Source organism: Cavia porcellus, unplaced genomic scaffold (assembly GCF_034190915.1).
Source record: "Cavia porcellus strain 051 isolate PalLab524CR breed Dunkin Hartley unplaced genomic scaffold, mCavPor4.1 scaffold_8, whole genome shotgun sequence".
In the NCBI taxonomy this organism is placed as follows: Eukaryota; Metazoa; Chordata; class Mammalia; order Rodentia; family Caviidae; genus Cavia; species Cavia porcellus.
The window spans coordinates 94,483,037-94,496,487 of NW_026947491.1; the positions used below are offsets into that span (position 1 = coordinate 94,483,037).

The window sequence follows — 13,451 nt, forward strand, 5'->3', positions numbered from 1 at the left end:
TTAGTGAAGCCCTGGCGGGTTGGCCCCTGGGAGCTGCTGAGGTGCCAGGGAAGGGATGCCCACTGGTGGGCTGCTGGGGCCACCTTACATCCCCACTGAAGAAATGGACTGCTGCCCAAGTGACAGGCCCTCCCGTCCAGCTCTGCTACCTATTTCTAGTGTGGCCTCAGACAAAGGTCAACCTCTTAAACCCACTGTGAAAACGAGGACATTTCTACGTCCACCACTGGGACCTCGCAGTGGACATCTCCAGCACACGGCGGCGTTTCACTCTTTTCCACGATGGGAGGAGACGGGGGGCCCCTGAGTGTGTCCTGGAGCAGTGACAGGTGATCCCTCTCTAGGAAGGCTCTGCCTGGTCCAGCACGCTGCCTGTGACCCCCCACGACAGGCCTTCAAGGTAAACAAGTCATGAGTTGCCCTTCTGGCTGCCGCAGAGGACAGGGAGGAAATCATGTCCCGGTGGCTGTCGCTCTCTCCACAGATGCGATGTGACGAAGCCCACGGCCTGCACCACCGCGCAGGTGAGTCGTGCCCTCCACAACCCTCCACTGAACATCGAGGGAGGCCCAGAGAGGTGCCTGAAAGGTAACTCAGACTGAGGTGTGAAGACCTGCATCCAAAGAGTGTTGACAGTACAGGCAGGATGACAAGAGGATGCGCGGACTCGGAGTGTCTGACTGAGAAAGCAGATGTGAAGGGTGGGGCGGGGCACAGAGGAAAAGCTGAGGACATCTGTCATCTGTCCTTTCACGTCTCTGCTCATTCCTACGCTTCTACCCACCTGTCTATCCATCTGTCAGTCCATCCATCTGTCCAACCATTCACTGCTTAGAGCTCAGCACTGTGCAAGTTCCCTGGAAATTACTCTAAACCAAACAGAGCCCCCTGCCCCCAACAAAAACAAGGAATGGTGTTTACATTGGAGCAGGAAGGTTCTGGCCGCTCTGTCCCAGGGAGGAAGCAGCCCGAGTGTTTACCCCGACTCGCGTCTCTCACATCCAAAGTCGCCCACTGGCAGATGCCGTGAGGTCACCGACTGTTCTGCTGGGCTGAAATTGAGCTTTTGCTTTTAAGCTCTAAGATTCTTATAAAGAATCCTGGCTTTCCTGGACCCCAGTGACTTGGTCCCAGCTGGGCCTGGCTCCTGCATGGCACAGGCTGGCAGAGGGGCCTTCGGAGGGCACAGTGCTCTGCCCCCCGCACAGCATCCCTGCTCCCTGTCACCTCTGCAGCCCAAACCAAGGGGCTGATCCATTTGTCCCGGAGCCTGTGCTGCTCTGTCGTGTAGCAAGGACACTTGATCCACCTCCCTCCACCCCCGAATGTGTCCCCTCAATCCTTGAAGCCCCCCAAGGATGACAGCGGGCTCACTGAAAATCTCCAGGAAAGCCATGCCCATCCTAAGAGCCCAGAAGGGAGGACAGGAGAAAGGCAGGAGCCCAGCCCGCTCCTGCACACCACAGTGTGGCAGGCTTGCATGGGCCTGGGTGGGTGAGAGAGGTGCGTGTGGGGGGCTGGCATCTGCCCTGAGGATCCTGGTCCCTGAAAGGCTGGGAGTCAGCTCGAGCTGCTGAGCGGCCCCTTCAAGAGCAGGTGGCAGGAGAGCCTGGCTCGTGTGGGACAAGGTCACACAGTAGGTGAGTCAGCCAGTCCTCCAGGGAAGGCAAGGCCAGGACACGGCGGGAACTGGACACAAGGTCAAAACACAGAAAGAGAAGAGCTCGGGCCCCAGCCTTCTCCCAGGGCCCGTGGCCCAGCGCATCACAGCCTGAGCCCTGAGTCCCAAAGCCAAGCTGGGCTTGAGCCCTGCCAGGGACGGTGCTCGGTCATTCCCCAGGAAGCACAGCTGGGCTCATCAGTTACTTTTATTTATACTCAGCTGGACGCTGCAGTTTATGGAGCTGAAATGGGTCTCCCTCTCTTTCCCCACCGTCTGGGGTTTGGAAGCCACACGTGGCCAGTCTTCTAACTTAGTGGCCTCTAGCGTTGGCCTTCCTCAATGCACACAGGGGTTTCCGGCCTCCACTCGGGACATGCTGGGCCCACTGTCCAGCCCAGTCCTCCTGTTTGTGCATCTGTGCAGATGGACTCATGCTGCCCTCCTGAACTCGGGCTTGGTGAGATGGGAAGCATCCCAGGAAGGAGGAGAGGAGCAAGCTTAGCTGATTCTTCCCCAAGACCTGGAGCTCTGAGCAGAGAGAAGCAGGGAGACAGCACAGAGTGGGTCACACGGGGACCGCCTGGGCCTCCAGCCACCAGAACCAGAGCAGCCGGCAGGGCTTGCAGAGGCCGGGTCTGCACTCGCTGCTTCATCCTTGGGAGCTTCCCTGGCACGTCCAGCCTCGTCGGCCGGTGGATTTTCCCGTGAGATGAACGTTCTCCCTAGAGCAGAGGAAGCACACGGGGGTCTGCTCATTGTCCTGATGGAGACGTCTCTGGGGTCAGGGTCTCAATCCATCCTCACTGTCCTGTATACAAGGAGACAGAGGCCGAGAGAGACAGCGCCTCCTGTCCCCAAGATCCCAAGGCATCCGCCACACCCCTTAGGAAGGGGCGAGGAGAAAGAAGTCAGCAAGAAATAACACGATTGATCGGGCTTTCTCCCACAGCTCTTCCGCTCGGGAACTTCCCCCAGGTTTCCTCACCCCTTTCTGAGGGGGATGCTCCCCCCAAGATGCAGCTAGGCGGGGTAACAGCCCTGCAGCGTCCCCCTCCTGCCCTCTGTCCCCGTCAGCTGGGAACGACGAGCAGGGCACCAGCCCTTCGATTGGACGACTGCAGACCTCACGGAGCGGGGTCAGTGCTTGAAAAATTCCTCAAGTCAAAGGGGCTCGGGGCTTGGGTGCCGCACAAGGCCCTCACTGTGTGCGCACATTGTCCCCCTGATAAAAGGGGCCGGGCCTGGGAAAGCAGCACGGTCTCCCGGCGACTGGGCAGGCGGCTGGGGAATGCCAGGCGGTCCCCGCCCCCAGGCACCAGGGCCCAGGGAGAGGGTGCTGCCAGGAGGGACAGCCCCACCAGGTGACACTGGGTGGCATGTTTGGGTCAAGGAATGAGGCAGGCAGCGTAGTGACAAAGCCTCATCTCCTACAGAAATCCTCCACTGCCCCCAAACAGGCAGGGCTGCCCCCGAGGGACGGGAAGTGGTGGCAGAGGCTGGAGGATTGTCCCCCAGGGCCGAGTGTCTTCAACAGAGCCCCGTGTGTCTGTCCTGCGCTCTCCACTGACTCCAGGAGCAGGGGCAGCTTGCATTTCTGCGAGTGACCTCCAGCCTGCCAGGCCCCAGATGTCCCCTCCAGGGCTTCTGGATGGTGGCCCTCGGGCACGGCCAGCTGCGGGAGGGGCCAGCCAAGTGGCTTCTGTCCCCTGGCTTCCAGAACTGGATAGTCACAAGCAATTAGCAACTGCAACTAATTGCTAATAACAGCACCATTCAGGGCCCACGGCATCAGGCTGATGGTAAAGACGTGTGCAGAGGCTCCACACATGCCTCTCACTCATGGGGACCCCCAAGACTGTCTTCAGGACAGAGCCCCAAGCCTGCTCCCAGCTCTGGGTCACAGGTGCTCTCATACCTGAGACGACTACTATCCCTGGGCTGTGGGGCTCCAGATGGTCACCCACTGTGCCACCTCTGGTGACACAAGCCTCCTGGTTGCTGAAAATGGGGTGAGTCAGGGGACCCAGCTTGGCTTCTGGGTAGAAAGCTAGGAGCTCAGAGGTCAGTCTGACAGCTGGTTCTCATAACTCGCCCCATAAAAAGCTAAAGGATTTCTGATGAGCTACAAATCAGTTTGCATGGGAAACGCTTACATCCACCACTATAAGTACCAGCTGGGTACTGGTGTGTTTCCCTGCTGGACCTGACAGCCCTCCACCACAAGCCCAGCCAGTGACATCCGCTCCAAGTTCACACCTGTCAACACCACCCCCAGAGGCACAGACAAAGCAGTGTCTTCCCAGTCACTGTGGGTCAGTGAGACCCCTGCACGTCCCAGGGGAGTGAGTGTGGCTGCCCCGGTCCTCAGAGCAGCTTGGCCTCTCCGGTGGGGGCTGGGCTCTCTGTGTGGTCAGCAGAGTACCCTGAGACAGACTTCCCCAGGCCTGCTCAAGCCCAGACTTCCCAAACTGTAATGGTCTTGCTTGAGAGCATCTATTCAGTTGCCAACTAACGCCATCTGTCCAGGTTTATCACGTGCCAGGCCCCATGCTGCACTGTAGGACATGATGGCCAAACGGGGCAGGCCCAGACTCTGCCTTCGGGAGGTGGTATTGGACAGACCTGGTCACACATGAGTATGAGGGGACGGGGCCACTGTAACCACCCCAAGGCAGTCGGTGGTGATGGAAGGATCCCACTTCACAATGGAAGAAACCGAGGCTCAGAACAGGAAAGCGGCCAGCCAGGGCCACGGAGTGGAGAGCGGAGGAGCTGGGACCTGAACCCCATGCCACCACGTCCACCCTGCATTCACCCCACTTCTTGCTCTTTCCCACTTGGTCTGGGGAACAATACTTGATCTGTGTTGGGAAATTGCATCTTTAATAGCAAACTCAGGGAAGGAACAGAAAAGAGTCTGGTTGCTTTAACGGGGGGGGGGAATATTCCCCATGTACACAAAGATGATTTCTACAAAAGGTACCACTGGCTGGCTAGGCTGAGACAGGAGGGTTTTCTCTGGGTTCCTGGGCAGGGCACCCTGATTCAGGCAGGCACTCTCGTCTGGGGATCCACTGGGTTCTGTGCATGGCCTCCAGGTTGGGATATGGGGTCCTGCTGCCTCCTGTGCTCTCAGACACGGGTGGGCTCCAGGTGGGAGCGGGGGCACTGGCAGGGGATCACAATGCCTGGGCCAGAGCCGGGCCCCAAACATGAGAGCACTGTTCAAATGTGGGGCTCGGGCCGCAGTTTCCTTATGTATGAGAGTGGTTATTAGCGCTGAACTGGGCAACAGCAGAGCCAGGCGGGGTCATGTATGGCCCCAGACAGCGCACAGGTGTCCCCATGTGACAGTGACAGGGCAGAACTTGTCCAGACAGCCTCAGGCGTAACCTCCCAGGCCTGCGTCCGCACCACTGGTCAGCCTTGGTCGAGCGTGCACATCAGGCTGTGCCGGCAGGAGGCCACCCCTCCAGAGGGCCCAGAACGACGCAGCTCGAGGCAGCTCGAGGGTTGAGACGTGACGTGCTGTGCTCTACCCCTTCTCCTGCTCACTAGGCCCAGCCAGCAGAGGAGACCGCAGGGATCACAGCCTGCAGGAAAAGTCCGGCAGGGCAGGGGAGCCCTGATCTGCAGCCCGACGACCTTGGGGTGTGCATGTGCACCCACCAGGCCACCCTGTCTGCTGAACTGAGGGTTGAGCACATAAAGGGGCTCAAGTGTGCCACAGGCCACCCCTCCACTGCCCGTCACTCACTGCGGGGCTGCTCCAGCTCCTGGGTCCCCCACACAGCCCCAGCCATGTCCCGTGAACCCTTATCTGCCCTGCTGTAAATGGGCTCAGAATCCGGGGTGGGCGGCTGCAGCAGGGCCAGGGACCAGGCAAGCCAGCGGTGTAGTGACGCCGCTAAGACGGAGATACATGCAGAAGCGTGACCGAGGTGGACAGCAGCTGGGGCACCTGGGGCGGCTGCGGACACAGGAGTCTGAAACCAAGGCCACCTCTGCATTGGTCTCCAAAGAGTAAGAGAGGAAAGAAAGCACAGAAAAGGGTGTGGAAGGAAGGAGAAAGCAGCAATAGATCGTTGTGGGGATGGAACCGCAGACACCCTGGGAAGGAGGCCAAGTTCAGGCTGGAGGAGAGGGATCCGGGACAGGAGGCCGGGGGGACCAGGGTGGTCATGGGGGCCCCGGAGGCCGTGGGGGCCGAGGAGGCCGAGGAGGACGTGGGGGCCCAGGAGGCCATGGGGGCCCAGGAGGCTGTGGGGGCCCAGGAGGCCGTGGGGGCCCAGGAGGCTGTGGGGGCTGAGGCCGGGTTGCTCTCACCGCCCCTGCTCTGTCGGGATGCCAGACGTAGTGGGGAAGAGGACAGCCCTCCTGGCTCTGATCCTTTTCTATCTTCGATGATTTGGCTTTGAAAATCAACCTGTGGTTTTGACGCATTCTAGGGCAAAAGAAAAAGTAGATCTTGCCTTTCCTTTCCTAGCAATCTCCAACGTCAGCCGGACAGCAACTGCTAAATAAAGGGCCAAGGTCGTGCAGCAAGGGAATGCACACAGGAAGCCTCCTCTGGGGCTGTGGGTGACGGCCAGGGTGAGGGGGCTTCAGGGCCACTGCACACATTGCACGTCACCAGGTCGGACTGGGGTGGGGACAGGGATGCACACGTGTGCAGAAGGACTCCTGGGCACAGGGAGACAGGGCCCGTCTCACAAGGGAGCACCTGTCTCACAGCGCCTGGCGCATGGCCTTTAGGTCGTGCAAAGGGAGTGTTACCAGCGCACAGGCAGGGTGTGCATCCACGCCCTCACTGGCTTCTGAGGACAGGCTTCAGCTGCCAGGTGGGCAGGGAGGGGCAGGGAACCAGAGGGGCCACCCCCACGGGAAGAGGGGTGCTGGGGCTGCAGCCAGCTGCAGAGTGCTGCCAGTGACACAGTCGGGGGCGCAGGCTGGGGACTCGGGTGTGGATTTTAGGGAGCGGAAGTGTGGGGGAAGGGCTGTACGTGGGTATGGGGCAGGCAGCAGAGCACATCGCAGCTGGGTGAGGTTCAGAAAGAGGACTTTGGTGGAACCATGGGAGGGAGCCGGGGGTGAGGGCCAGGCCGGGCCGGTGAGGCTGCACTTGACAAATTCTAGGCATGAGAACCAGGGCAGACGCGGCGAGCAGAGGAGGCTGAGCTACCCCACCAAGATCAGCCTTCATTCTGCACTGCCTGGAGCGGGCCTTCGGGGGCACCCAGTGCTCCAAGACCTCTCAGATGATGAGCCCTTCTTCCAGGGAGGGAGGCCCAGGGACTCACAGCCCCTACCAGCAGAGCCCAGACGGTGGTGGGGGCTGGCATTGCCTCCCTGGCCTGCGAGGGCATCTATGCTGCAGGACCCAGAACGGGAAGCGGGGACACGGCCCTGCTGGGGCGGGAAGACAGCAAAGGGGGCCGCGCTGCCACTGTGGGGCGGGCTGGGTTCACTCTGAGTCCAGACTGGCTCACGCCTGCCTTGTTGTCCTCTCAAAGCAGGAAGAGAGGAGGCTCTCCTTTGTGTGCACGGCTTCTCCCCGCCACGACTTCCTTCTCCCTGGACAAGGTGTCCACAGTGCACGGTCAGGAGGGGGCTGAGCAGGGGCCACCCTCAGCTGCCAAAGGACCCTGGGCCGGCCGGGCTGGCCCGCCACCTGTTGGCCACTTTGGGTAGTCAGGAAATGCAGCTGGCCGGACTCAAACTCACCCGCCGGGTGACACCTGGAATGTGCTGACTTTGGGAGCAGCTCGGATGTCCATGAAGACTCCAGGACAGAGAGCTCCGTGGGAGCAGCAGCGGCTGGTGACAGGAGGCCCCTCTAGGAAGGCAGAGGGGCAGCTCAGCTCCTGAGTCCTCGATCCTCCTCCTTCGTTCGTTCGCACCCAGTGAGGGGCAAGCAGGATGTCCAGACAGCAAGACCTGACTGAAGTGCAGGCAGGTGACGCGTGACAGGATACACAAGAGGCTCCTGTGGCCAAGACTGTCACCGCATGCACAGGCCAGGGCGGATTCGCACGCTGGTCGTTCCTGTGACCTCCCTGTCCCCTGTGCCCCTGACCTGCCCTGCCCCTGACACGCACAGGCAGAGACAGATGGGCAAGGCCCACTTCATTCCCTGGAGCTGCCAGGCACAGCGACCGGCAGGAGCCCTCACGCTGCAGGCCAGCCCTAGCCCACGGGCCCAGCATCAGGCCCAGCCATTGCCCAGCTGGCCTTGAAGGGCTGCTGTGGTTAAGTCACACGGGAAGGCCGCAGCTGCCTGCAACAACCTTAATATGCAGTTAAGCAGCACCTACCGACCCCCGGCACACACCGGGCAGCTTCACGTTAATTACCCACACGTGAGACAGGCACTGTGTTTAGATGCAGTAACTTCCCAGGCCGTGTAGCTGCCACGCAGTAGAGGTGTGTTTCACAGCCAGACCCCGGGAGGCTGTCTCCCCGTCAGCCACCGCACTGCACCGCTCTCTGCTAAGCTCCACCTCCATATGGACAAATAATTGAGGAAGAGGTTGTTCGCCCAGCAGAGCATCTTCAAGATCAAGGTCAAACGTTGGGTGAAGGAGGAACAAGGGCTCAGGGGCCCTGCAGCTACGGACAAGCAGGCAGACGGCAGGGGCACTGCAGAGGTGAGAATCTGGGCGCTTAGCCCTGCAGACATCAGGCCCACACCAGGACCGGAGGGGGCACCGGCGCCAACACCTGAGCGGAGGCAGCCATGGCTTCGTGCCCAGGCCGCCACGAAGACGGCTCACGCTGCATCAGAACGCGGGTGAGCCCTGCACTGCCCTGCTGAACGCCAGGCCAGGTCTCAGCAGAGAAGCGGGAATGAAGGGGATCCGGACCTGCAGGCCGCACTTCCTGCCTGCTGGACACTGAGGCTGCACTGAGACTTCGAGGAGCCAACATCTCCGGGATGGAGGTCGGCAGGCACACGGTGGGTGATGCAGCACCTGCATGCACACGTCCATCCAGCCCCCAGAGACTCACACAGGCACAACCCTGTCCTCTGGCCTGGAGATGACACATGGGTCTGACCCGCACACCCTCAGTGCAAGTGGACTACCGATACTGACTCAGGTTCCACAGCGGGGTGGCCAATAGCACCCATAACCACTGCACGATGCCAGCTCAAGCTATTGCCCCACCCTCCAGCTGACCCTTGCTCTAGAATCCCCTGTGGGGAGCCGGACACATGCTCCAGCCTCTTCCCCAAGGATGCCTCTGCCTGGGACACTGAGGGGCTGGAAAGCACCCCACCAGTGGCACCTGAGTCAGAGGCCGTTCCTGAGGCAGACTGCCCAGGTGCAGGGCTCCAGAGAGGACCGTGAGCCTAGTGCTCGCTCTCACCGCATGACAGCCTCACCACGGGCAGGGGTGGAGGTGGGGAGGTGGAAAGCAGATCTTGTGGCTTGGTCTGTGCCCTGTGGTGCACAGCCCTCCCGGGGGCTGGGGGCGGCACCCTGTGTCAAACCCCTCGTGATTCCAAAGCAGCCCCTGCTGCACCCCTGGCCGTGCTCAGCTGGGCCTGGATGCTGGTGGACTGCGCATGCTTCCCAGCCAGCAGGACAACTGGACTCCATTTGCAGGCCGGAGACTGCGCCCCTGTGAGTGACGGCCACTCAGAGTGCATCACTCCCGCCCCCGCAGCCTGTGTCTGAAGCACCACGTGTCTGAGCTCTGTCCCCTCTGGCCCAGCCAGGGCTGGTACCTGTGACTTCTTGCTTACCAGTCGGTGTGGGCATCATCGATCACCAACAGGACCCGGGGCCTCTGGACCACGGGTGTGGCGGGCCCTGCAGGCTCCGTGGGCCCCGCAGGGGCCTGGGCAGATGCAGACGGCTTCATGGCACCAGTGAAGGAACCGAAGAGGCTGGATCCTGGGGAGGAGAAGGAGGCGGCCAGGGGCTGCGTGTGCCTCCTCTCCGTGGCCGGGGATGCCGGGGAGCTGGTGGAGCTGTCGGGGCGCTGCAGGTCCGGCATGTAGCCATTGGGCAGGTTGGCCACAAAGCTGCTGTCTGACAGACGTCGCCTGAGGAAGTTCATGGCTGCGGACAGCGAGGTGAGGACGGATGTGGCTGTCGAGTGCTGCCTGGGGCGTGTGCAGGCGAGGCCAGGAGTCAGCTGCCAGGCAGCAGGAGCGCAGGGCTGCGGCCGGGCGGAGGAGTGGGATTGGCACGGCGGCCAGGCTGCGGGGAGCGCTCCTACCTGCTGGAAACAAGCCAAGAGGCACATTAGCGGCACCGACCTCCGCCCCTGGCAGGGCACACAAAGCACTGCCCTTACCGGGCCGCGGTAATGTAAACAGGACATCCTTCTGGAAGGGAATTTGGCAATGAGTATTAAAGCATACCCTTTTAACCTAAAATTTCCATTTTCTGGAATTCTAAGCCGAGGAAAGAATCTGTTACAGGAAAAAGTCCCAAGCACAAGTGTGTTGATACCACAGTGCTTACATTAGCAAAACCCTGCAACGCAGCATTCAACCGCAGGATGACAAATAAATAAACCACAGCACGGCCACTCAATGAAGCCTTTGTAGCTATTTCAAAGTGGGTATTAAAGAAGGGTTTTTAGTAATGGGAAAAATTTCCTCGCTGTGATGTTCAATAACAAACTCCATGACACAAAATCGTAGGTGTGGAAGGACTGCAACCGTGCAAAGCTGAAATAACTCGGAAATAAACCCGAATGTCAGGGCGATTCCACGTCCTGAGGTCACACGCCTCCTCCCGCCTCCCACTGCCCAGGGGAGCGGGCTCTGCTCCGCGCTCCCACACAGATGGAGCAGTGGTCCGAGGAGCGGAGACTCCAGGAGCTCACTCTGCCCGCACTGGGCAGCCCTCCTGGGAGCCGCGGGCGAGTGCCCCATCCCGGGCCTGCAGCCTGCCAGCCGTGGGAAAAGCAGTATCGGGGTGAAGCCCTGGTGCAGGGAATTTCACCACACCGGCTGGGGCAGACTGATACAGTATGACTGCTTTTCTAAACAGAGGAAAGAACATTTTGAAAAGACTCAAATTGTTTCGGATCAAAATATCCCACTGAGAGCAAAAACTATTTAAACCATAGGATCAGATCACATATTTCATTAAGACTATTTTATGTTCTTATTGCAATAAAAGTTACTTAGAGTAGAGTGCACGGCTCACAACTGTCCAGTTCTGAGTTTTGGTAAATGTAGATTTAGTGTATCTGTCACTTCAGAAAGTTCTTTTGCGCCCCCTGCTGGTCAACCCACACCCCCAGGGGAAAACAATTCTGAAAATTGACTCCATTTAACCAGTTCTTCAGCTCCAGGAAAGTGGTTATTTCTCTTTTGGTAATAACTTCTTTCCATCAACACAATCACTTGCAGACTTATCTATGGCTCCTCTATCAGCAGTCACCCTTCTTGGTTTGTTGTTTTTTTTGACATGCTCTCACTATGCAGTTCAGACTGGTGCTGGACTCACTCGAGCTTGTGTGATCCTCCCGCTTCAGCCTCTCGAGGGCTGGGATTACAGGTGTGTGCCACCACACCTGAACAGCCATCCTATTCATTAATCAGAATATCACCGATGGATAAGCCGTAAACACTAAGGAGTTCTCTTGCCGTAAACACTAAGGAGTTCTCTTGCTTGCATCTGAAGTGTTTCCAGGTGTGCAGTATTATGACTGGAGCTGCTGTAAGAACTTTTTGCTGCCATATTTCTGTGGCGATAGATGATGGATGAGTGGAAAAGCAGATAAACAGGGCCATCTCTGCTTCAGGAAACACCGAAGTGTGATTTTGCTGGGTCAGGAATTCAGGGGACCTTGAACTTAGCAGCAGTGTGAGCAGGCCTCAGTGACACTGGTGCTGCCAGCCTGGCTGGGGGGCAGCTGTCACAGTGTGTCTTACGGTTATTTTCGTGGATCCTGCAGGAGGCTGGACAACTTTCACGTGCGAACTGGTCATTAATACATCTTTCTTGTGAAGTGCCCGTTTAAGTCTCTGGCCTAGTTTTAAAAGTTTATCTCTTTATTTCTGATGTGTGGGAATACTTTATACATAGTGGAGGCAAATTCTTTCAAAGATATTTATGCTGTCAACAATTACTACCTGTCTGTGCCTCCTGCTACGTTCCTTTCATGAGCAGAGTTTGACAGAATAAAATAACTCTCTAAAAAGTAAACCGACATAAAAGAATTTCAGGAAGAAAAAGAATTATATTGTAGGATGAGGTCACATTTCCATATTTTGGGCATTAGAAATACTTTAAATATACTTTCCTATATATATGTGCACATATGTACAATGTTTATATATCCACATAAAATATGCTACATAGATCTGTAGGTGTTTTGTAAGCAGAGACTTTAATTTTGTGAACTTCAAGTTTTCAGATCTTATTTATGGTTGATATTTTGGTGTCCACGGTTAAAAAATCATGGCCAGCTCCTAGGTCCCAGTCACGTTGTCTTACGGATTCTTCTGGAAGCTTTCGGTTCCAGTTCTTCTGTGGAGTCAGCCATCCGCCCACCTCTGGGCTCTGAGCAGTGAGGCCATTATGAAATCCAACTCTCCACCTGGGATCCAGGGCGCTGCCGTGCTCACGGCAAGGCGCTGCGACGTGGGGATCTGTGTCCTAGCCTGACACCAGTCTGGCTACTGTGGCTGTACCACCAGTTTTAAAACTCAGTGCTGCGGCATCCTCCAAATTGGCTTTCCCGTCTCAAGGCGTCTGGGGTATCCGCGTCCTTCCTTCATCCACACGGGAAGCCCTGCCTGAGTGCCAAGGTCTGCTGCGGCCCTGCTGAGCGCTGTGCAGATGCAGCGCTGGTGGAGGAACCCACAAACAGCAAGGCCGTTTCCGCCTCAGGTGTGGTAGAGAGCCCCTCACTCATCACGTCGTCTTTAGTCTCCTCCAGAAATGTTTTCTGACTCTCAATCTCTAGGCCTTGCAGACCTTTTGTTAAATTTATTCCTAACAATTCCTTTCGGGTTATTTCTTGGGATGGTTTTTAAACGCTCTTCTCAAAATTTCACAGTGTTTGCTGCTAGCCCAGGGTCACACGGTGGCACCCTGACATGCTACGTAAGCTCAAGCACGGTTTCCACTAGTTGCTTGCAGGTTCCTTAAGATTTTCTATTTCAACAGCCACCTTTTTGCAAATATAGCCACTTTCCTTTTTCTCTGCAAAGCATAACACTTTCACTCTGTTCTCTTCTCTCACTCATCTAGCTCAAACCTCCAGAAATGAAAGGAACGATGAAAACAGACTCCTTGCCTTCTGGCCAGTCTTAATGTAGCAGAGGATGCCCCTCACCAGCCAGGAGACTTCAGTTTCTGTTAGTTGCCCAGGTAACAGTTCCTGTACTTCTGTTTCTTAGAAACAGCTGGCCCCCGTGATGCACGGGGTAAGAACCAATCAAAGGCATCTGAGGCCGCTGCTTCTGTATGCTTAATGCGTCCAAACTCCATATAAGACCTAGACCATCAGAGATTGGGGTCTGACGTTTTGGGAATGATCCCAGTCAGTGCCCATCGATGGAAATAAGTCTGCCTCCAAATCCTGGGCAGTTTTCTGTTTGCCAAGCATCTGATACACCAGCCACAACCTCTTTGGTCACTGGCCATGGCCCTCACAGATGGAACAGGGACCTCTTACAGGTCCTGATAGGAAGGTGCATACTCGAGATTCCCCTCCAAGGTCTGAATGAGATTCTTAGCTCCCTGTTCAGTGGCTCACATCAGACCCAAGAGGGAAGAGGCCTCAGTCTGCCTGCCTGCCTTGCAGATTCCAGTAA

General features: G+C 57.5%; 2 protein-coding genes across 7 annotated transcripts in view; both read right to left on the bottom strand.

The window, feature by feature from the left end:
* Positions 1–13,451, bottom strand: part of Syn3 (synapsin III) — a 288,914-nt gene that overhangs the window by 242,354 nt on the left and 33,109 nt on the right. For 3 of the 5 annotated variants that reach the window (XM_023561243.2, XM_005000137.4, XM_063255546.1), the window contains exon 2: positions 9,411–9,892. In XM_023561243.2, coding sequence (XP_023417011.1) covers positions 9,411–9,727 — 317 coding nt within the window. In that variant the 5' untranslated portion in view covers positions 9,728–9,892. The remainder of the gene's footprint in view (positions 1–9,410; positions 9,893–13,451) is intronic. The other 2 variants (XM_063255545.1, XM_063255544.1) reach the window with 1 other exon arrangement.
* LOC134477437 (uncharacterized) lies at positions 1,338–9,386 on the bottom strand. Of its 2 annotated transcripts, none has more exons than XM_063255549.1 (3): positions 7,388–9,386; positions 5,990–6,107; positions 1,338–2,385 (listed from the first exon to the last, which is right to left on the bottom strand). In XM_063255549.1, exons 1-3 carry the CDS (start codon positions 7,867–7,869, stop codon positions 1,984–1,986), a joined length of 1,002 nt encoding a protein of 333 aa, XP_063111619.1. In that variant the 5' UTR covers positions 7,870–9,386; the 3' UTR covers positions 1,338–1,983. The 2 variants fall into 2 exon arrangements, with proteins under 2 accessions (XP_063111619.1, XP_063111620.1); XM_063255550.1 differs by lacking the exon at positions 1,338–2,385 and adding an exon at positions 2,408–5,649 and having other exon boundaries at positions 7,388–8,055.

Coding starts and splice junctions, on each gene's coding strand:
- LOC134477437 (XM_063255549.1), bottom strand. CDS start 7,869: ATGCTGGGCCCGTGGGCTAGGGCTGGCCTGCAGCGTGAGGGCTCCTGC. Junction 6,108..7,387: donor TTCCAGGTGTCACCCGGCGG/GTGAGTTTGAGT, acceptor CTTTTGCCCTAG/AATGCGTCAAAACCACAGGT. Junction 2,386..5,989: donor ATCCCGACAGAGCAGGGGCG/GTGAGAGCAACC, acceptor CCTCTGCTCTAG/GGAGAACGTTCATCTCACGG.